Genomic DNA, 22,251 nt, shown 5'->3' with positions numbered 1-22,251 from the left:
CCTCTGAAGCCCTATATTTGGTGGCCTCAATTTTCTCATAAGCACACCATTTCTGAAAAATTAATCATTTGGAACTTTCTCCAGTTCGTTCTTTTGGAGTGCATATTTAAATAGTGAAGAGATCTGCAGATCCTTTTCTTGCTAAGCCATCAGTGTTCTTCTAGCAAACGGAACGTCACCAGTCGAACCAGATTCCTCACATCCATTACTACGTGACTAGATCTTGTGTTGTGTGGCATATGCGGCATTTATCGTGTTTTATGTTAGGATGTAGACAGGGTTATGAGTTTCACTTCCTCTTAACCTGAAAACTATAATAACGCAAATGTGGTTACGACGGTGAAACGTTCCAATTCCAGATATTGCAAGGGACCTCAAAACTTTAAAAAACAGAACACTTAAAAGCTTTATTTGGAAATAATCTGACTAAAAAATGATTTCCTGACACGCAGACCGGTTGTTAAAACAACAACAGAAGAATTGACTATTTCATTATTACGATGTTTTATTTTAAATATAAAAATATATTTGTGTGTTTGGCTATTTCGTGACGATGAATAAATAAAAAAACTGTATAAAGCAAACCACATTATAGTACAGCAGTGATCGTAAAAATCATGTTTCTTTGTGCAACTGAAATAACAGTATCAAAGTACAATGTTTATATTAATTAATTAACATAACGTTTCAATGTTCCACTCTATTTAATTATGTTCGAAAAACTTTAGAATTTATAGTGAATGGCACTTGTTTGTTACTATTTAAGATTGTAATACGTCGTACGAAATACAATAAATAGAAGTATTAGTTTTACAGCTTTCTTTCCCCATGATGGCTCAATGGTAAGCCTGAAAATTTAAAACAATAAAAGTGGGGTTTAGATACCCGAGACAACTCACTGTGTAGTTTTGTGATTAACAATAAACAAAATTAAGTTTCCAGTTTTAGGTGGGAAAATCAACTGATTATTTGTAACTTCCTGTCGTATTTAAATTCTCATAGCTTCTTATGCAACTTGAACAAAACTCATACACTAATTATATATTTATTTATTTTTGATAGAGGAAAAAAAACATTTCGAATACAACGCTTTATTCTTCCATAACTGTAACAACTGTCTCTTGCCACTCTTGGCTTTGCTTTGTTTATCTTCGTTGAATTTGCGTAAAGCTACTCGGCGTTTATCTGTTCTAGGCAGCTCTAATTTTGAAGTGATATACGAGAGGGAAGACAACTAGTCAACACTACCCACCTGTAACTCGTGAGCTACTCTTTTACAAATGAATAACAGGATTGAGCGTCACAATATAATGCCCCCACAGCTGAAAGGGGAGCATGATTGGTGTGAGGGGTATTCGAACCATCCTTAACTCCATTTCAGACAAATAATACTACTAACGCAACAAATGGATTTTTAAAACCTTTTTCAAAACATCAAATGCTTTGGTGTTACTGGAACATGTATTCATGTGACATGATCAGACTAGTTCTTAGCCTCTGACTGACAAAATATCAAATTAAGTTGAGTTAGGATCGATTATAACTAAAGCTCTTTAACCCTAAAATAAACTTTTTCTCGTTATCCATTGGTAATAACAACCACTTCCCTATCTAGTTTCGATTTTACAACTTAAATTAGTGGTCCTAAGATAGTTAGAGATCCTCTGGTGAGTCAGTGTTACGATTATTACAACGATGATTCCCATTGGCAGGCAGGATGTAGATACACCATTGTGTTTATTTTCCCTAGAAAAAACAACTAGGTGAAGTGCACTACTGATGCTTTGCTGCCCTCTAGGGCCAGTAAAACTATTAGGAATAACTTTATCCAAACATAAAACGTATAACTTATGTATGACAACAGAAAACATTTAATAAAATGTCAGCCTTGTTATAAATGTCAAAGCCAGTACCGAAGAGGCCTTTCACCTAATACCCAGGTTCAGTAGAGCATTTGGAATAGAACAAATATAGTAGAGGGCTAGACGCTATTTAAATTACTAATTACATGGACAACGCAGTAATTGGTGTTAAATAGATTATGTTAGTGAAGTGTAGTCATTAATAATTTTATCTTAACAAATCAAAGTTACAGTAAATATTACTAATACAATATTATTTATTTATTTCAACTTCTATTATGTATTGCATTACCAATTATAATCTATTTTCAAAATGTGGTTCGATGACAAAAATAAATAATTATGTTTCTGTTATACTGCCTTCTTTGTAGAACCGTGGAATTTGAAAGTAAATAAAGGGAAATTATTATGTCTGGTATAACGTAACCAAAATGTAAAAGCATATTTTCCTGTAGTTGAAAGTAAAGTAATTACATTTAAAATGATTAAACTCGTGTTCCCCAGTGACTCAGCGGTATGTCTGCGGACTTACAACGCTAAAACCCGGGTTTTGATAACCGCGGTGGGCAGAGCACAGATAACCCATTCTGTATCTTTGTGCTTAATTCAAAACAACAAACAACAACATTAAACTCGTTAAATCGCTATTGATACACAATCATAATTTGAAGTTATTATTATTCATGCTCTTTATATAAAGTTGAAATTAAATCTGTGGTTTCCATGTCAACATTGTCTTCTTCCTGTTTTCTTCTTATTTACTATCATGCATTTTGGGTAATTGATTCATATGTGTTAATGTGTTTTTTAAATGCTCACAAATGAAGTTTATGCAATGTTTCTACGGTGTGTGTAGTCCACACAGGTGCATTTCTTTGCATACATTTATTGTTATATACATATGTTACTATTATGCTTCGTTATGTACTCTAGTAATTTATACAGCTTACTTTTGGCTACTATCTGAACAACTTGGGGTAATATTCAAGTTACCGGTGAAAGCTAAGTTTGGTGGAAATGATAGTATCATCTACAGACTATGAAACTCAACTCGTTTATATTTCAGACTTTACAAAAAAATTAATTATTGCCAAAATTCAAACAAATCAATGTCTTTAAGTTGAAAGTTTATTCACCAAGGTTGAAAATTGTGCTGTTATTCCTGTGTTCAAATATACACTCACAGAAAGCACTACCCCTTCATAGATCATACATCTAACATATCTTTAATGAAGACTAATGAACAATCTAGAGAGTACCAATTGTCATGCTCTACCCAGGTTTTACCACTTAGCTTGATTTTGAAGTATTCTTCTTGAAATATTGGGTAGTGTTTTATATCCCATAATTCACCTAATCTTTGCTAAGAAACTAACAGTTAAAAGGTCCTTAAATCACTAATTGTTTAATCACAAGATTATTTTAACTTTAATAATCGAGTGAAACTTCTACAGTGTAGTATAAATATCGTATCTGACTACCACACATTAGCTAGGAAAGCAAGGAGTGACTCTTTCTTTCACTTCGTGACTGCATTGATCAGCAACTGTCCTGATGTTAAGCAGTTGGTAACCATACGAGGTAATATGTATATATCGCCTCACATTACCACACGGGACTTCGAAAGTAAGACAGTGCCCTTTTGATGACCTGATAGCCCTAGCTTTTGACAATTGAGTATTAACTCTACAATGTAGTGCATATATTATGCTTCCATTTGCTTATGCAGCAAGGGTCATGATATCTTATCAATCAGAAATCTCGCTACTCCCTGACAGTTCTAATTTTAATTTATGACGTTCTGGAAGCCAATGGTGGTGTATTATCTGTTTGTCAGAGCTGAAAGTTTTCTTCATTTCCAGTGACTTCTCATCTGATTCATTGCAGACCACCAGATAAGCATCTGCAGCTTCTTCTCCCTCAAATTAATCATGTTGAATTTCAAATAAAACAATATTGATCTCCAAGTAGAAACGATCTAAGAAAGTTTGCCTCAATTCTACAGGTATGCTCAGTTTCTTTGTCCATTCAGCAGTGTCATTTTGTGATTTATGTTGTTTCAGAGCATTGGTTAGCTGTGGTGCTCAGATAATGCTAACACGGCCAGAAAAGATATAACAATAATTTCAAAATGTTTCCAAGTGTTACAACAATATCCTTTCGAGCAGAATAGACAATAGAAAAAAAGACACAAAGCAGTCAGAAAAAAAGAAACATTAACGACTTTCTGTACCAAATATTTATGCTAAAATGGTTTAGAAGCTAAAAAAGAAAATAACTTTAAAATTGCCATTTGACTGAAGCAAGTATAAAACATACGATATGCATGCATATCACATTAGAAAATCGATCTGGCAATTATTTTCTATCGTCAGTTACACGCCATACACAAATTTTAAAATAACCCTGTTTTACTTTTACAATATTTATAATCTCTCCTTTAAATTATTTGTTTCTACTTGGAAAATTACCTTGGATTTATTGTCGATTCCACAAAATGTTTTGTGTATTTACGTTAAAGTACTTGTTGACTTTAACCAAATTAATTTGATTAACATTTACCACTAGATGGCAAGATAAGCCATTTATGTATATATGTATATACTGATGTTGATGACTAACGCTAATATTAACATTTGAAGTGAGGTGTTTCTGTTGAGTGTGTATCTCATAAGTTCAGTTTTTCCATCATTTAGTAAGTTATTTTCATATTTACTAATGTCTGTTTAGCTTTCATTAAATGCTTATGTTTCACATTAAAATTTTTAAGTAGGATAACTTCGCTGTAAAATGACATATGCTCAAACTATTATTTGTAATACTACTACCACTAAGTTCAACTGTTATTAGTTATAATTAATTTCTTTCTTTTCTTACCATTTTTTGTGAGTTACTTTAATATTAGCATTTCAACTTTTTATTGTGTTATAGCGTTACACCCATCACTTCTTGCTCTTGTTCGACCCTTTTAATTTTATGGCTTTATTAATATTACATTAATTTACGAGACAGTATTGTTATTAAACTAGCATCAGGAATTTAGTATTAGTAATGTCTTCTTCAATAAATAGACAACTTACGACATTATGTGATTTTTCCATATTGCTGCTGTGCTAGATTCAAGTTTTTCGCATGATAATTTATTAAAGTAACTTAAGCCTACTTCATAATTTTGAAGCTGTCACTGCATAACTTGCCCATGAGTCGTGTGGTAATACTACCAATGATACTACAGAATTACGGTGAGTTTATCATTTCACATTATTAATATCGAATGACTCTCGTATTAATTTAGAAGAAGGATGAATCAAACTCAGGTGGTTAAAGGTAATAGCTTAAGTTAGAAGATAAAATAATAATATTTATTAAGGCATATAATATGTAAGCTTAATATAATTATTCAAATATTATTATTAATAATAACTCTTTTAAACCTGCTTGTGGCATAATTTTCTACATTGATATAAGTAGGAGTCATGCTTATTGTAATGTAAAAACTGATTACATGAAAAATGTAGTAATTTAATTTTTTCTTTAATCAGTAAGATGGTAAATACCTGAAACAAATAGCTAGTTAGATGTAGAACCTTTATATGAATGTAAAAGAAGAGTTGATAAATATATGAGAGATTATTGTTGTATTAAGTTCTTTGGTTTCTGTTGAAGGCATTGGGAAGTTTGGATAGGAATCAAAGGTCTCTTTTGATGTTCTGTCTCATAATTTATAAATATCATGATAATCTGATTGTTTTTTGTAAAATAGATCAATATTTTTTTTATAAATTGTTTTACGTAAAATATTTACTGCTGTCTCGTGGCATAATAGTAAGTTACATTAGACTTAACAAGTAAACAGACTAATTTATTTAAAATACTACATCCACTGTAACATATTGCTGAGATAGATATTAAGTACCTTTTCCTGTCTTGATCATGCCTGAGTCTTTTATTATTATTTTTTAAATATTAAATGTCTTGATTGTATGTATATATAGTGTATTAATGTGGTGTCACTTTTTCAGGTTAGGAAAGTGTTACTGATGTAGGTTCCAGACATTTTAGTTGCTGTTCTAGTATGCACCATCACTGTTGTGTGGATATGAGTATTTTGAATTCATCTACACTCTGAAACTTGTGAAAATGAAAAATTAACATTTTGTGTATTGTTGATTTCAAGGTGTACTTTTTAATTTATTTTATATTTTTGATAGTTTGTGTTAAGCCTATTTATGCAATGCATGTACAGGAACTTGTAGCACCCACAATCTGAACATGAATATGATGTAAGATAGCTGTTTGGCACATCAAGGACTAACTTGCAAGAAAGTTAGAAGATAGTATGGTTGAATGTAACTCTTCATATTGATACAAATATTTATCAACAATGGAATTTTCAAAGATTCATCTTATAACTAACCAAAATGACAAGTGTTAAAATAATCTGCAAAAAGCTATGTGTGCATAAGTCCATTTTAAAATAATAGGCAAAATATTGAATGCAATTCAAATCTTGTATCATAGTATAGACCACTGATTAGATTATTTTAGAGTATTGTGTTCATTTTCTTTTGGGTAGAAAAAAGCCAGAGTAGATTTGATTGAGATGTTAAAGATCAAGGAAAGTTATAGTATTGATGCATCATTTTTCATACTTAAATGGTGAAAAGTTAGAACTAGGTGATAAATATAAATCCTGGCAGGATAGGAGTCATCTTTAACTAAGATGGCCTTATTTTGGTGACAGGATGGTTGATTCTAAAATGGGTTGCCTTGTGAAGCAAGGAGAGGATACAGTAAGCATAAGGCAGTTTAAGGGAAGACTTGAACATTTCAATAAGAGAAGACTTTATTATCGGTATATTCTTTTTATTAAAGTTTAGTGAATGGGACAATCTTGATGAACAAAGTGGCCTGTCATCCTTAGATGTTACATTAAGATTTGTAGACCATCCTGTTTCATTGCACTTAGTTTTTATATCCAGACTTTTCCACCAGTTGGACAGAGAATCCATCAGGTGATTTTGTTCAAACCCCATAACAACTTTAAAGGTCTTAATTAAGTCTTTTATAATATTTTGCTTTATTGAAAAGTCCAGAAATGTTGCAAACTAACAACACTTTACAACATTTCCAAAATTGTTATTTTGGAACTAAAACTTCAGTTGAAGTCTCATCTGTTTTTAAGCAGTTACAATATCTTTTTTATCTTAAATTCAAAAACTGAAGCTAAAATCAAGAATAATTTATTTTCTACCATTGCTAGATACTGATGAGAGGGCTTACTGTTGTATGAAGAGTTGAACTTAGTGTTTTTTTTTCCAAAATATTTTTACTTCTCTTATCAAAGTATGTTCTTTTTTAAATTTCTATATCTCTATATGTGTTAACAGTATTGGACCTAATTTTCACAATTTGACCTATGCTTTGAGAAAATTGGTATCTTTTAGCAAGAAAAGTATTAATGATGGAGTTATTTCAAATAATTTAATATCTTCAATAGAAATATTTTAATTTCTAAGATGATGACTGAAGGGTAAAACCATGTAAATGTGAACTCATAGCATGAAAAATAGATTAGGGGTGTACATACCATAACATAATGCCTAATTTCAAATCTAGTTCATTTTGCGTGATCTCGTTAAAAAAAACAACACTTGCTACCTAAGTAATACTGTTAAATCCAAAGAAATGGTAATAATAAAATAGTCTTAACTGAGTAAAATCCATCACAAGTATTTTGACTGAGTTTTAACTCAGCATTTCAACACTTGTTAACTTACTTCATAACATTTGAATAAAGCTTATTGGTAGCTGCAATGTTCAGCCACTAATGCCAGTTATTTTTCTCTTAAAAGCAATTAAACTTTGTCAAGCAGGTAGGTTCTCTATCTTGTAATGTTAATGTCATTTTATTGAGGTAATATAGTGCTTTATAAAGCAATAAAGATATAAGGAGTAACAAAGTTGTCCATATTGTCATGTAATCTGAAAGTAAGTTCTTTGTTAAAATGAGTTGCAAAAAATATTCCTCTATGGTAAGTCAACTTACACTGTTAACATTAAACAACTTTGGCCAAGAGTACACTCGAGTTTTGAACATCACTGGTATTTCTTTTATTAAATTTTAATTATCATTATTTTGGTATATGATCTTATTTAAAAAATAAAATCATACTTAGTGCATAAATAGTTTGGAATTTGAACTAATGTTTCATGTTTTACATATGGCTAAATTGTGAAGTTTTATTAAGGAATATATAAAAATACTTTAAGAAGTTTGTATTGTTTGTACTAGTTTAGTACATATAAGAAAACAGTGTGGCCAAAATTATCAAGAGTTTATAACATTTAAGTATCGTAAACCCAATTGCGGTGTAGTTTACAAGTCCACCACATTTACCACACCGGTTTCTCTTATTTATAAAACATAAAACTTGAAGTTTAAAACAAACCAAGGAAAAGCATAAAAAAAACAAACCATATGTTCATGTTCCACCTGCTACAATGGATTTTCTTTTAATTAGTTTATAAATAGTGAACAAGAAAGGCTTAAAAGTAACCAGTCTGTTCCCCCTCCCTTCTAGATGACTTGGTAATCACATTGTATCCAGTGAACTAATGAACTTGTTGTAAAAAAACCTTCTCAAAAGGTCAAAATTTATCACATAAAATGAGATTTCACAATTAAAAAAACTATATGGATAAACACCAAATAAAACTTACAAAGGAAAATCGTTAGATTATAATTGGATCATAAAGTTTTGATCTTGTGGTTGCCTGTATGTGAATACTTTTACAAAACTAAATAGCTAACTATTCTATTCCATACTAAGAGTAAGATCTAACATATCTTTGAAAATAAGCTGGAAGGAAAACTCCTCTTTTATTAGAAGATTACTAACAAAGTTCTTAATTTGATAAAGGATGAGCCAGTAGATGATTTGGAAATTTAAACCTGTTAGTTTCATAAGCTGCTGTCAAAAGTCATCTAGAAAAATACACATTTTTTATATTACTTCCCTAACTTGCCTATGCTGGTTTTTATAAAGTTAATTGAGGATGATTGGATGTCAGGATATCCATTGATGGGTCAGAAGGCATCTTGATGTCTCAGAACTTGTAATGTAGATAATACGTTTTTCTATAAAGACTATGGTGTAAGTTTATGTATAGAAGTTTTATATTAATGGTTGTTATTTGCTCATAATATAAGACTAGTGGAGCCACTTTTGTAATACATTGCTCCATTTTAGTGTTCTTAATATTGGGAGGATGTTGAAATTTTGAATGGATGTAGAATGAATTGTTTAATTTAATACAGTGGTTGAAGTAATTGTGGAAGTTAGATGTATACAAGAAAAAAACAGTAGAATAAACCATGTACAGTATATATGTTTGCCATCCTAGAGATGCTATAGTGCTGCATGCAAGATATTTTAATGTGCTTAAAAGTATGCTCTTTGTAAGATAAGAGATTCCATTAGAGATCTGGCCAATAACCTGTCTTCAAATACAGGTGTCCAAGTCATTTCAAAGACAGCAAAAAATAACTTGGCTCATTGTTTATTCATTGAAATGTAGGTTCATGCCGCCCTTATCTGTGGAGATACAAATAAAAGATTGAAATGGGTAGTGAAAGGAAAATAAGGGGATGAATAGGCCTAATAGAGATATTGTTTACTAATGAATGTGAGTTTGAATTATTCAATAACAGTTAATGGCAGCATATTAGAGATAAAAAGGAACTGAGATAGCACCATTACCATAGTAACAAGAGCTACAAAGAAACTATGCATCTAATCTAATGGTAGTGGAGATTTAGTAAAATCTGATGTTATTGACCTAAATGTACATAGAGATTCTAATGCACTACAACACTTCATTAAAAATATGCATAATTTTTCACAGATTTTATATTTCAGCAGAGTAATGACCCTAAGCATATGACCAGCGTAGCAAAAACCTAAAATAACTCTTTCCTTGGCCTGTTCAGATTTTGTATCATAGTGCTATTTAGGGTATAACTGTTTGGTCTATATGAGTAAAGAGGTAATTAACATGTGATGTTGTGTGATGTGCTATAAGGAAGTTGATGAGTACTCTATGAATCAACATCAATAAATTATGAGAGATTTCTGATCAGTTATCTTACTTTAAAGAGAGCAGAGGACTTTTATATCAAATATTAATGTAAGCAGATACATATTTAGGTTCCATATTCTTTTTTATTCATTTCTGATATACATTATGGATACTGATAAAAGAATTATCAACAGATTGGTCAAGTTTGTAGATATGTTTGAGTGTAGTTGGTTATGGAAAGGATGCTGTTGTTTTACAAAGTGATTTGATAGTTATGAAAATAAATGGCAAATGGTATTTATTCATGTTAAGTGTAAAGTGATTCATTTGGACTATCTTAATTTTATTACCACCTGGACAGAGATCTACCCAGTAGTGGTATGGAAGAAAAAGGATGTTGTGCTGTTATGGTCAACCAGGCTCTTAAGCTTTCCAGGCAGTATGGTGTTGCAAATGGAAAAGCAAATAGGATTTTGGGTTGTATTTATAGGAATACTGAATATAAGTTGGAAGTAGTTGTTGCTTCTTTGTACAAGTAGAATGTTAGGTTTCAGAATATTGTGTTCTTTTCTTGGGATTTTTATTTTAAAAAGGATATGGAGTGTAAATGATTTTTGTAGTTATTCATGGGATGAAGAGACTGCCATATGGGGATGGCTTAAGGTCCTTAAAATTTTCTTTTGAGAAAAAAAGGGTTAGAGGAAACTGATGGAAGTGTTCAAAAATAATAAAAGGAATAGATAACACTGAATAATGTTTTTTTGTGTTGAATAGTAAAAGTGGTAGGACTAAGGGACATGATATGTTAGGGTAGTTGTAATCTGGAAATTAGGCAACTTTATTTTTTCAAATAGAGATAATGAGCCTTTGGAATAGTTTTTCACATGTTCAACACAGTACAACTGGGAGAGATCAGGAGAGGCTTTAAGTGTTTATAGTTGGGATTAGATATAAGGAAATGGATGGGACAGACATGATGGGTGAAGGGGTATTTTCTTTGTCTCTCAAATGATATGTTGTTATAACTCCACCTATTACAAATCTATAGTTTTGAATTAAGCTTCTTTGCTTATATGAAATTATTTTTTTTAAGTGAAATAACCTGTTTCACGGTCTTTGTATCTCCATGATTGCATATTGTCATAAATTCAAGCTTGAAGACTTAAATGTATTTTGACTGGAACATAGAACTAGGTAGAACATAGAAATAGGTAGTTTGAATTAAGTTTTAAACCTTGTTAAGAAATATCCCTGTGCAATTGTTTGTAGTGCTGAAATGGATTATGTAGTTGAGATTCCATGTATCATAGCTGCATTCCCTTTAGTTTATTACCTACAATTTAAGTTCAGTTAATAGATAGCCTTCATGTAGTGTTGTGTGAAATCCAACAAAAATAAAGTGTAAAAAAAATTTAAAGTACTTGCCACAGCCTAGCTGGAATGAGAAATGTACTATCCTAAACTGAACTTCTGCTAGTTCAACTTTATATTACTATAATAATAATAATAATAATAAAGCTACTTATTGCAGTTATATATGTCTGTCTATTTATGGTATTATAATTTAAACTTAATACATTTTACTGTTGTTTGTTATATAAAAAGTTAACTAGTTTGTATGAGATTCACTGGTATTCCTGACATTGAAAGTGTGATTTAATTCAACGAATATAAAAAATGCAAGATTCCTGTGCAAGATTGTTATTCAATCTACATATAGGAAAAACAAAAACAATCATACTGGAGTTGGACATTTGGAACATTGTCATTTTCTATCACATTTGGGGAAAAAAATCAAGAGTTCTGTAAGGAGGTCAGTCATTTCACCCAAACACAACTGTTTCATCTAGTTTTAATAAAGTGTTGCATTAAAAATAACTCTTGTAAATTAATGTTTTTAAAACCAAAACCAAATAATTGGAAACTTTAATTTAGAAATTAGTATTTGGACCTCACGTACACATTTGTATATTACTGTGGTGAACTAATGGGTTGTTGAGAAACATGCTACTGATTATACACAAAAACTTCATTGACACACTAGAAAAAGTGTCAAATATTTGTAAATTTAAATAAATACAAAGTTAGATTTCACACATTCTTTGTGGTAAGCAGAACTAAACTAACCCTAGGTTAATAATGTGGGATTCACGGTATTTCAAACTCTGGTAATACAAGGAGTTAAAGTAGTGAATTTTAGATCTTTGTTTAAGGTAATATGTGCAGACTTCAAGTTTGTGCACCAATCTAGAGTTTTTTGTAAGCATTATAACTTTGCAGGCCTTGAAAGCTTGTTCACAGACATAGATTTTATATAGGCTGGTTGTTTGAAATAGTTTAAACAGTTTAGGTAGCTTTGCAGATGAGAAACTGTATTAAGCAAAGTCGATTGTTCAAAATGTAAAAGTAGTGGCCTTGATGTGCAAAATGATTTCCTGTCATCTATTTTATTTTTACATATTGAAATGTAAAAAGATTTCTGAAAGCACATAAAGTACTTGAGAAAAAAATCATTGGTTAGCAGTATACAATACAGTATAAAGTTATTCAAGCAAGCAAGTATGAGTTTGTATCCAATATTAAAGGTTTTCTTGTTTCACGGTATTTGGTAGCAGATAGTTGTGTTAAATAAAACTTTTTCTTTCAAGATTCGTAAAGCATGCCTTCCATAAAGGATTCAAGTGAACTGACTCCAGATCCCCAAACTCGTGTAAGACAACTTGGTGAAGTGGGGAGCTCAGTAGTTGTGGATCCTAACATTCCTCCTCATCGTTATTTTCGTTCTGGAAACGAGATGGTTAGAATGGCAAAGGTGTATATGGATGAGCAAAATCTGGAAAATGCATTCATACTTTATACAAAATACATTACGTAAGTACTTTTTATTGTAAAACCTTTGTAAACCTAACTGAACACTCTTGCTTAGTACATCTTGTTAAATATGAAAAAAATAATTAGAACTGAGATTATAGTCACTTGTCAGTGCATTTTAAGTCTAGTTTAGTTCTAGTTAATTTGAAAAACCCTATATTACATTTCAAACCTGAAACTTGAAGAAAATGCATTTATTTATTTATTTTATATTTTTAAAATGTTGATATTGCTTGTGAGGTACAAAATATATGTTAAAGCTGCTGTTTAGCAGTTGAAAATTAGTAGTAAAATTCTGTTTAAGTAGTGTTAAAATAAAAAATGACAGAATATGGATATCTGTTTGCTCTATAGTGAACCTCTACATTAAACCATTGTTTAAGTAATCTATAAATTGGGATTTGGAGTTGTTTTTTTTTTAATATAGTAGGCCTAGTGAAAGAAGTGTAAAGCTTTGTTTTCAGCAGTTAAATACAAGAATAATTAGAATTCTAATATTTGATTGTTTTTAATTTTGATGGAATAACAAAATACACTTATAATTGTTTTATTATTTAATTAGGTAGCAAGGATACAGCTACTTTGTATGTACTCATATTTTATAAATTTATCAACACAGTTTTAGGCACATGCAACTGTATGGGACTTTAAGGCAACAAGAGCCACTACTGTCATGGCTCAGACACAATGTGGGATCAGAGTGACTCTACCCTGTTTTTACAGATGAGCACAGCAGAGCTCAACCCCTTGTTAATTCTGCTTGCAAGAGGTTTCCTTCTCTGCTCCTGTGATTGAGCTTGGTAAATTTGCCTGTCTCATAATACTGACAGCAAAATGTATGAAACTGACAATGACTGAAGAAGGTCGAAACGTTGTTTGCTCCTCAACATAAAAATATTTTCTCAACCCAAACAAGCTGTTTTTACATATGTATGTACCCTGTTGGGAAAATGTTTCACATTCTCCTCATAATTTGGATGCAGGATGTGTCTTCCCTATATTTACAGTTTGAGTTGTATTTTCTACTCTTAATATCAGTTGGGTTGAGGCAATGATGCAACCTTGTAATGCTTAGTTCAGTATGCTCTACTTCTTCATCCTATTACAGTAGGGGGGTTTGGTTTCATTGAATTGCTAACTTTCTCTTTGTATTTCTGGTTGCTTAATGTATGACACTGTTTACTTGCAGTTGGAGTTGGTTTTTATAGAGCACATGTCTGCATGTCTTGGCTGCAATATTAATAGCTTGTCCAGATTATAGGGTCAGAGATCCCACTTCAGTCCCTCAGTGAAGGGTGCTGGTCTTTCACCATTTTTTTAAGGGTTCCATATGTAAAATGTGAAACTCCAAAGAGGAAAAAGAAAATCACTTCAGTGTTAATGAAAAACATTACAATTTACACTGCATGTTCTTTCCCTTTTTATAATTTTTTATTGGTGTTAAAGATAAGTGCACTTTTGTGCTCAATGAAAAACTTGTTTGTAATGTATGCTATATATTACTTACCCTAAGGAAGTGTTAAAGTAGGACAGCATGCAAGAGGATAAAATAAACAGATTTCACAAAAACACCTGAAAATCTCTTGTTTTAAGGCATCATAACTTGAAAGTGACTAATTCATTTCTAATTTTCCCTAATGATCTGTTTTGATCTAATTAACATGTTCTTTATAAACAAGTTATTGTAAGAAGCTGCTTATGTACCATGTACTCAACTGAAATCTTGCAAATTATTTTCAAGCAGAAAATAAAGAACCCTTGATTTCTCTCTTCAATGTGGATTCCTGTACATGGTGAGGGACCACCCAGGAAAGGTTCTGTTCTTTCAGTTTACCTCCTCTGGGATCTAAACATCCACCCATGTGTTTGCTGTGTGTGGTGACTCATGAAGGAGAGGAGAGGATCCTGGTAGTTGAGGGGTCCAACCCTACCACACCACTTTGGCCTTGAATTCCTGTAGATAGGTGGCCTTACAAGTGGTACCCCTAGGGTCAATTGGCTGGTCTACTTGGGCTAGGGTCAACCAAGCACTAGTGTTGGATGTTCTCAACAGGTGTTGTGGACATTGTATCTGATGCTGGTGTTTGGGTATAGTGTTCATGAAACCCTGGCATTACTGCAGTGTCCTTGTTTAGCATTGTAGTGCATCCCCTCACAGAGCTCCATGGTGGGTGGATTCTCCAAATAAAAACTTGAATATTGAAAAACCAGTCGATAGGTAAATGACCATTTCTTAAAAAATCTGATCAGGAATCTTCAACATCTGTAACACCTGTAGCTCATTTTCTTATACTACATTCTTTTTCAGACAAACCTTTAGGACAGATGTTTCCCTTTTTCGTTGAGAAGGGACTAGAGGGACTTGCTGGCTCTCCAAAGTCAGTAAAGAAGCTTTTTCTGGTAACATATTGGTTGAAACATCCACATCTCAACACAATGAACTCCTTTTGCATTCAAAGGCAATTGGGGATATATCTATTGAGGTTATGCCTCATGCTACTTTGAATTCATCATGAGGAGTTATTGTTGAGAAGGATTTGAAGAACATCCCAGAGTTGGAGATTCTTGCTGGATTCTCCACCCAAGGAGTTTCTGCAGTGAGGCATATTTCCACTCGCAAAGATGAAATTATGATGCCAATGAATGTCCTTATTCTGACATTTACATCACTGCATCCACCTGCTATCATCAAGATATGGCCATACATTCCAAACCCTCTCAGATGTTTTCAGTGTCGATAGTTCAGTCACTCGAAGACATCATGTTGTGATTTCTTGACGTGTGCTCGTTGCAGTGGCAAGGACCATGATGCCTATGAGTGTGAAGTGGACCCTCATTGCATCGATTGCAATGTCTGTCACCCATCCTACTTTCATTCTTGCCCTAAATGGTTGGAAGAAAAAGTGGTGCAGCATTTGAAAGTGATTCAAAACATTACTTACCCTGAAGCATGAAAATTGCTGTCCACCACTTCATCTCAGACAAATGCTGCTGCAGTTCATTCCACTATTACAGTAGAAATGCAGAAAGATATCTGTGCCTACAAAAGAATTGTTCTCAAACCAAATGAAAAGTCTTTTGACATCCATGGTTAAAACAATTGAATCAACTTCAGCAACCATCTCTGTTCCTAACATACATTCCAGCAAATCCCAAGATCCACTTCTTTGGTTCCAGGTTCCAGGCATTTCCTTGGATACATCTTCTTCTCCCACCCCAAGATGCAAAACTATAAATCGTTCACGTCCTCAGTCATTGGAATCCCCTTCGAACAGCAAAGACCTGCCCAATCGACCCAGGGCAGGATCCATAGAGGTCGATAGACCTCCCTCAAATAAGGATAGTAAAGAAAAAATATGTGGTCGTATACAGAAAGGTTCTTTACACAATTCGCCTACATGTAAATAAAAATGGCCACCTTTATACAGTGGAACTGTCAAGGTTTATGTTCCAATCTGGATGACATCAAAGCACTGATTGCTTCCTACCATCCTGTATGTTTTTCCTTACAGGAAACATTTCTGAAATCTGTAGATACAGTCACCTTTTGACAGTGTTCTTTGTACAGAAATGACAGGCTGTGCGATGGACAAGTGCATAGAGGGGTGGCACTGTTAGTTGATTAGCATGTACCCACCCTGTCATTGCCACTCAATGCACCCTTTGAGGCTGTAGCCATCCGTGTTTCTTTGGGTTGTACCATCACTGTTTGTTCTCTTTACCTGTTGCTTGGAGAGACCTGGGATCAATAAGATTGTAATACTCTTATTGAACAGTTGCTGACTCCCTTGTCAATCCTGGGGAACTTTAATTGACATCATCCCCTCTGGGGAAATGCTGATATTGATGGGAGGGGTCACTCTGTAGAGTGTGTGCTCTCTGATCACATCATTTCTTTTCAATAGTGTTTCCTATACTTATTTTCATGCACCTAGTCTGCCCTTTAGTGCTGTTGGTCTCTCAGTTTGTTCCCCCCTCATTATTCTCTCACCTCTTATAGAGGATTGACAGTAACTCACGAGACAATGATCATTTTCCTATAATATTGAGAGAGACTGGCCGTGGTTGATGCTACCCGACCCAAGTGTCCCGGTGGAAGCTGGATCAAGCAAATTGACTCTCTTTCACTGCTCTTACAGAACTTGATCCTGCCATTGCCTGTAAGTCTCAGTTACTGTGTGGCAGCAGTAAATGACTATACAGGCAGCTGCTCAAGGTATTCCTAAAACCTCAACCCATTTTCCATGATATCCTTGTCCATGGTGTAATCCTGCCTGCCACATGGCATGGAAGGCTCAAAAACTGGCGTGGGATACTTTTCATAGGTATCTCACACTCTCGCACCGCATCACTTTTCAGTAGGCCTGTACACATGCTCAGTGGGTAATATGTCAAAGCCAAAAGGACTCGTGGACTAAGTTCACAACTAGCATATCTTCTCCCACAGTTCCAAAGTCATATGGGACAAGACTTGAAAGGTCAGTGGGCAATATAATTCTGTCCCCCTCTTGATTGTGCTCTCTGATGGCCATGAAGTAGCTGATATCCAGAGCATTGCCAATACTCTAGGTGAAAGCTTCTGCCAGGTATCTAGCACTTCTGCTTCTTCCTCCACCTTCTTAGCCATCAAAACTTGAAGGGCAATCACCTCTTTTCCTTCGAGCTGATTGTCTGTATGACTATAATCATCCCTTTACACTGGTGGAAATCAAACTGGCCCTTCATCAGTTGGACCTGATCATGTACACTATGAAATGCTGTGCCATCTATCACCTGCTTCTCTTGCTATTCTTCTGATTTTAACCTGATTTGGCAGGAGAATGTTTTCCTGATGCCTGGCACCAAGCTGTTGTCCTACCTTTCTATAAGCTTTGGAAGGATCCTAAGATTCCTTTAAACTACTGTCCAATTGCTTTGAAGAGTTGTCTGTGTAAAACCTTAGAGGTTGGTTTTACTCTGAGGTTGCTCATCTTTTTTGGTTCTTCAAATCAAACAACCTCCTCTCACCTACCCAGTGTGGGTTCTGATGACAACACTCCACCATGGACCACCCAATTCCACTTGAAACATCAATCAGAGAAGCCTTTCTCAAATGATAACTTGTATCAATATTCTTTGACATTAAAAAGTCTTATACAATGGGAATGTATGGCAATTTGCCCATTTCTATTAATTGTTTAATGGACAGACGATTATTCCAAGTTTGTGTGGATTTGACACTTTCCCATTCTTTTCTATAGGATCTTCAAGTCTCTCAGGGCTGTTTTTTGTTTTAACTTCTTTCTTTTCTGAAACTGTTTGTATGCACTTTTCTTGCCATTAGGGTATTCACCCTGACCCTGAACTTCGTATATGTGAAGTTGTGCTGCCTGTGGTCCCTGAGACAAAATTTTCAGGGCTTATCTTTGACTGCAAGCTGCCATTTATACTACACATCAAGCAGCCACAGGTCAAATGTACAAGAACACTGAACATCCTCTGCATTCTCTCTTTCACCACTTGGGGAGCAGATTGATGTTCTATGCTAAAGATGTATCATGCTCTTATTTGATCGAAACTCTACTATGGATCACTGGTCTATGACTCTGCCAGGACCTTGGCCTTAAAGATGCTGGACCCCATTCATCATCAAGGATTTTGGCTCTACACCAGGGTTTTCTGCACTTCTTCAGTTCAGAGCTTGTACAGTCTCATGAACCTTTTTTGCACTTCAACTGTTTGCAACTGTCTTTACTATATGCTTCAAAACTGTTCCTTACCAAAGCATCCCACCTAGGGTTGTGTTTTCCTTCCATGGTGTGCCATGCTTTTTCAGAACAGACAATCTGCTGTTATTCCTTTTGGCTTTCATATCCAGGTGCAGTTGGATGAATTGGGTCTGTTGGATAACATTGCTGTATCCACTGGTCAGCCCATTCTACAGTGGCTTCTTACAGTCCCCAAATGTGACCTATCTTTAAGTCATCTGAGAAAAGCAGGCACTCCTGATTGGAAATACTGTCTGTTACTTGCTGAACATATTTTGAACCATTCTTCTATTCCTATTTATATATAGATGGCTCAATCACGTGACTGTGTGGGCTCTGCCATGGTTTGTTCTGGTTCAGTGGTTGAGCTCAGAATCCCCTCTACAGCTTCTGTGTTCACTGCTAAACTGTATGCCATTTCTCTTGCCCTGGCTTACATAGAATCTAAGCACTCTCACATTGCACTATTTATACTGACTTTCTCATTTCTTTGCTGATCCTGGAATCTCTTCACATTAGTTCACACCCTGTTCTCATCGATATTTGAAACCAACTGGCCCATTTCTCTTTCACATCTACTTCTATCCAGTTTTTCTGGATACATACCAGGCCATGTTGGTATTTGAGGGAATGAGTTCACTGACACTGCAGCTAAATCTGTCTGATCTGGCACTATCACTGCTGTGCCTGTTCCATACATGGACTATGGTACTATATTCAAGGCTTGACTCCGTGCTAGTTGGTAGTTGACTTGGAGTGAGCAACATGAAAACAAGCTTTTCCATATAAAACCCTATATTGAACTTTGGCATTCTTGCTTTCATAAGGATCAGAAAGAGGAAGTTGTCTTAAGTAACTATGTATTGATCCCAGTTTTTTAACTCATCATTTTCTTTTATCTGGGACTGATGCACCAATGTGTTGTCTGTGTAACACTCAGGTCACAATAAGCCACGTTTTACTATCTTGCTGTCGTTACAACTCTCAATGACAGTATTATTTTATAGATGTGCTGTCTATGGGTTTATCTGTAAACCTTTGGCTGGTGTTATTGGTGGTGGTGGCACTGTCCACCTTGGAAATGTTTTTAGATTTTTAAAGGCCATTAATCTGTTTAATGCTATTTAAGTTTTTAATTTATACATTAGAACACTTTTAACATGATTCCCTTTTAAGAATCAAAGTTCATCTAGTTCAATTTGAAATTATAAAATGGCCATAATGTAAATAACTCAATCAGGACAGGAAAGGCCATCTTCATGTGACTGATGGTTGTAATTGAACTTACCTGTTAAGTCTTCCTGGTGAGTTAGGATAATTCCAGTTATGCTACAGAAAGTCCTTTAGAACTTGTATTATTGTAGTTTTTCTCTTACCACTGTAGACTAGATGTAAAATTGGATTTAATGCTATTTATGTTTTTAATTCAAAAATTAAACTTGTCTTAACTTAATTTCCTTTTATAAATTTTACTAATTTTACTTTAATTTTAACTTTTCACCAGATGTTTGGTGTAGACAACCTAGTTTCTTTGCACTAAAAACACCAGGCCAACCAATCTTGAATTCTAAGTTCAACATACTTGTTATCATTAGTCTCTGAAATATGTGTCACTTGAGGAATATGAAAATGTTGTTGTACAATAGACAAGATTGTGTATTGCTTTTGGAGAATAATATTTAACTCTATATGAGGTTGTTTGATTTAGTTAATCTTGTATCCACCATACAAATTAGGAAATTTTAAATTCCCCTATTTTGTTTCTGGAATGATTGTAAAATATAACAAGAAAACCACAATTGTTTATCCTAAACACTTTAAAGGTTGTAACAGTATATATACTGGTTTTATTACCATTTGAACCATGTGTACCAAATTTGTGCAGTGTAAATTGTAAATCAGGAGCAGTTCACATTATGGTGTTGAATTTCATAACAGACATTTTATAAGAGTTGTGTGTTTACTTTGTTTAACCTAAAGTTTTCTTTTACATTTTAGTTATTTTTATAATAATAAAGAATAGCATGAAAAACAAGAAATGCTTACCTAGGTGTTTTTTTGTATTGACTGTCAGTGAAATTTAACCCAACATTTTTTTTATATCAATAGTACTAATACATTAACCAATGTTTATTTAATTAACTAATGCTCCAAAGAACACAGAATAATAACATGCAAAGAGGAAACAATGCTCCATAATTATCAGTTTTCTGGTTTTTTAACTGTGCAACAAAACTTAAAAATTTATCTAAGCTGATTGAAATAGTGTAATATAATGTCATTTGATAGAGGAAAGCATTGGTTATGAATAATACAGGCTTAAATGTTAGAGGAAATCATTGACAAGTTCTGAAAGAAAGAATGCGACAGGTAAGCACAGAATGAAGGGTCTGATTTTTTATTTTATTGATTTGTAACTAAATGAAGTTGAAGGCCATGAAAATTATGCTTTGCCTGAGTGATAGCATTATAATAAGTAATTTACATTAAATCTTATATTTTTCAGAGGAGTGGTAAGAAAATTACAAAACAAAAACAGGGATAGCAAATGTTTTCCTACTAGTGGAGACGGAATTTTAAAAAATATTTCCTTATAAAATTAAAAACGTAGCTGTGTGCAAACTGCATGCTGTTTAGTTTAGTTTGTTATAGTACAAAGTTTGAAGTAAAGTGCGTGTGCTTTCCTCACATGGGGTATTTCATAGTCTTTAATACCCAGGGACTCAAATCTCGTGTAACGCAACAAACTTTCATGCATATAGGATGCAGGAGTTTGGGTTAACTGGAACCAGTGTGGTGTGTGAGCATACAGTTTAAATTTGGACTGAGTTGTTTGTTGAGTAACTTTGAGATAAATTACCTTTTATCTCCTAGTCTCATATTAAAAATCTGCTGATGAGTTGTTGAAGATAAATATATACTTGTTTGTTATTTTATATCCTGTACTTTTTTGCTGGAATTTTTTTTATTAGAATTACTATTTTCTTCTTGCTTTAAAGATTTTACTGTGTTTGTGAAATGAGTGATAATAGTTATGAACTGTGATATTAACCAGAACCTTTTCTTATTATTGGTGTAGGCTGTTATTTGTTTCTTTATTGTTCATTATAATTTGAGTTTATTCCTAAAAAGGTATTTTAGGAATACCTTTTAATAAAATGCTGAACCCAAAGTCTCTGTTAACTTTATTTCTTCATTAAGGGGATACTTAAAATGGAAATTTCAATTATATGAACATTCACTTATCTTTGTTATTAAGAATTCATTGACATTCCATTATCTTGGTGCTAACATAGTTTCTTGAAGGTAATATTGAAAATTTTCTCATATCAAAGTGTTGTTGATTTTGATTACATAGTGTTTAACAAATGTGTAATAAGTATTTGAATTATTCTTTCAGATTATTTGTTGAGAAGCTGCCAAAACATCCTGACTACAAACATGCATCTGCTGTTGAAAAAGCTAATACTAAACAAGTATGAATATACAGATTTATTAGATCATGATCTTTTGAGAATAGGTAGGGATAAAAAATACCAACTTTTAAAAGATGTTTTTAGTTTGGGTTTTCTTACTACATGAAGATTGATTTCCCGATACTGAATATATACGACATTTCTTATGTATGTAACAAATATCACATTCATATTTAAAGATAGTTATAATAAATAGATTGTGGAAATTTTGTT

At 33.4% G+C, this 22,251-nt stretch overlaps 1 protein-coding gene across 3 annotated transcripts in view; it reads left to right on the top strand.

The window, feature by feature from the left end:
• The first annotated feature begins 4,430 nt into the window (after positions 1-4,430).
• Positions 4,431-22,251, top strand: part of LOC143256048 (STAM-binding protein) — a 38,409-nt gene continuing 20,588 nt past the window's right edge. Inside the window, exons 1-4 of one of the 3 annotated variants that reach the window (XM_076512677.1) lie at positions 4,431-4,557; positions 5,885-6,039; positions 12,593-12,815; positions 21,963-22,038. In XM_076512677.1, the coding sequence (XP_076368792.1) occupies positions 12,604-12,815; positions 21,963-22,038 (288 nt within the window). In that variant the 5' untranslated portion in view covers positions 4,431-4,557; positions 5,885-6,039; positions 12,593-12,603. Of the gene's footprint in view, positions 4,558-4,980; positions 5,105-5,884; positions 6,040-12,592; positions 12,816-21,962; positions 22,039-22,251 lie in introns of those variants that run through there. The other 2 variants (XM_076512678.1, XM_076512679.1) reach the window with 2 other exon arrangements.

Source organism: Tachypleus tridentatus, chromosome 7 (assembly GCF_004210375.1).
Source record: "Tachypleus tridentatus isolate NWPU-2018 chromosome 7, ASM421037v1, whole genome shotgun sequence".
Lineage (NCBI taxonomy): Eukaryota > Metazoa > Arthropoda > Merostomata > Xiphosura > Limulidae > Tachypleus > Tachypleus tridentatus.
This window is presented reverse-complemented; position numbering and strand designations above follow the sequence as displayed.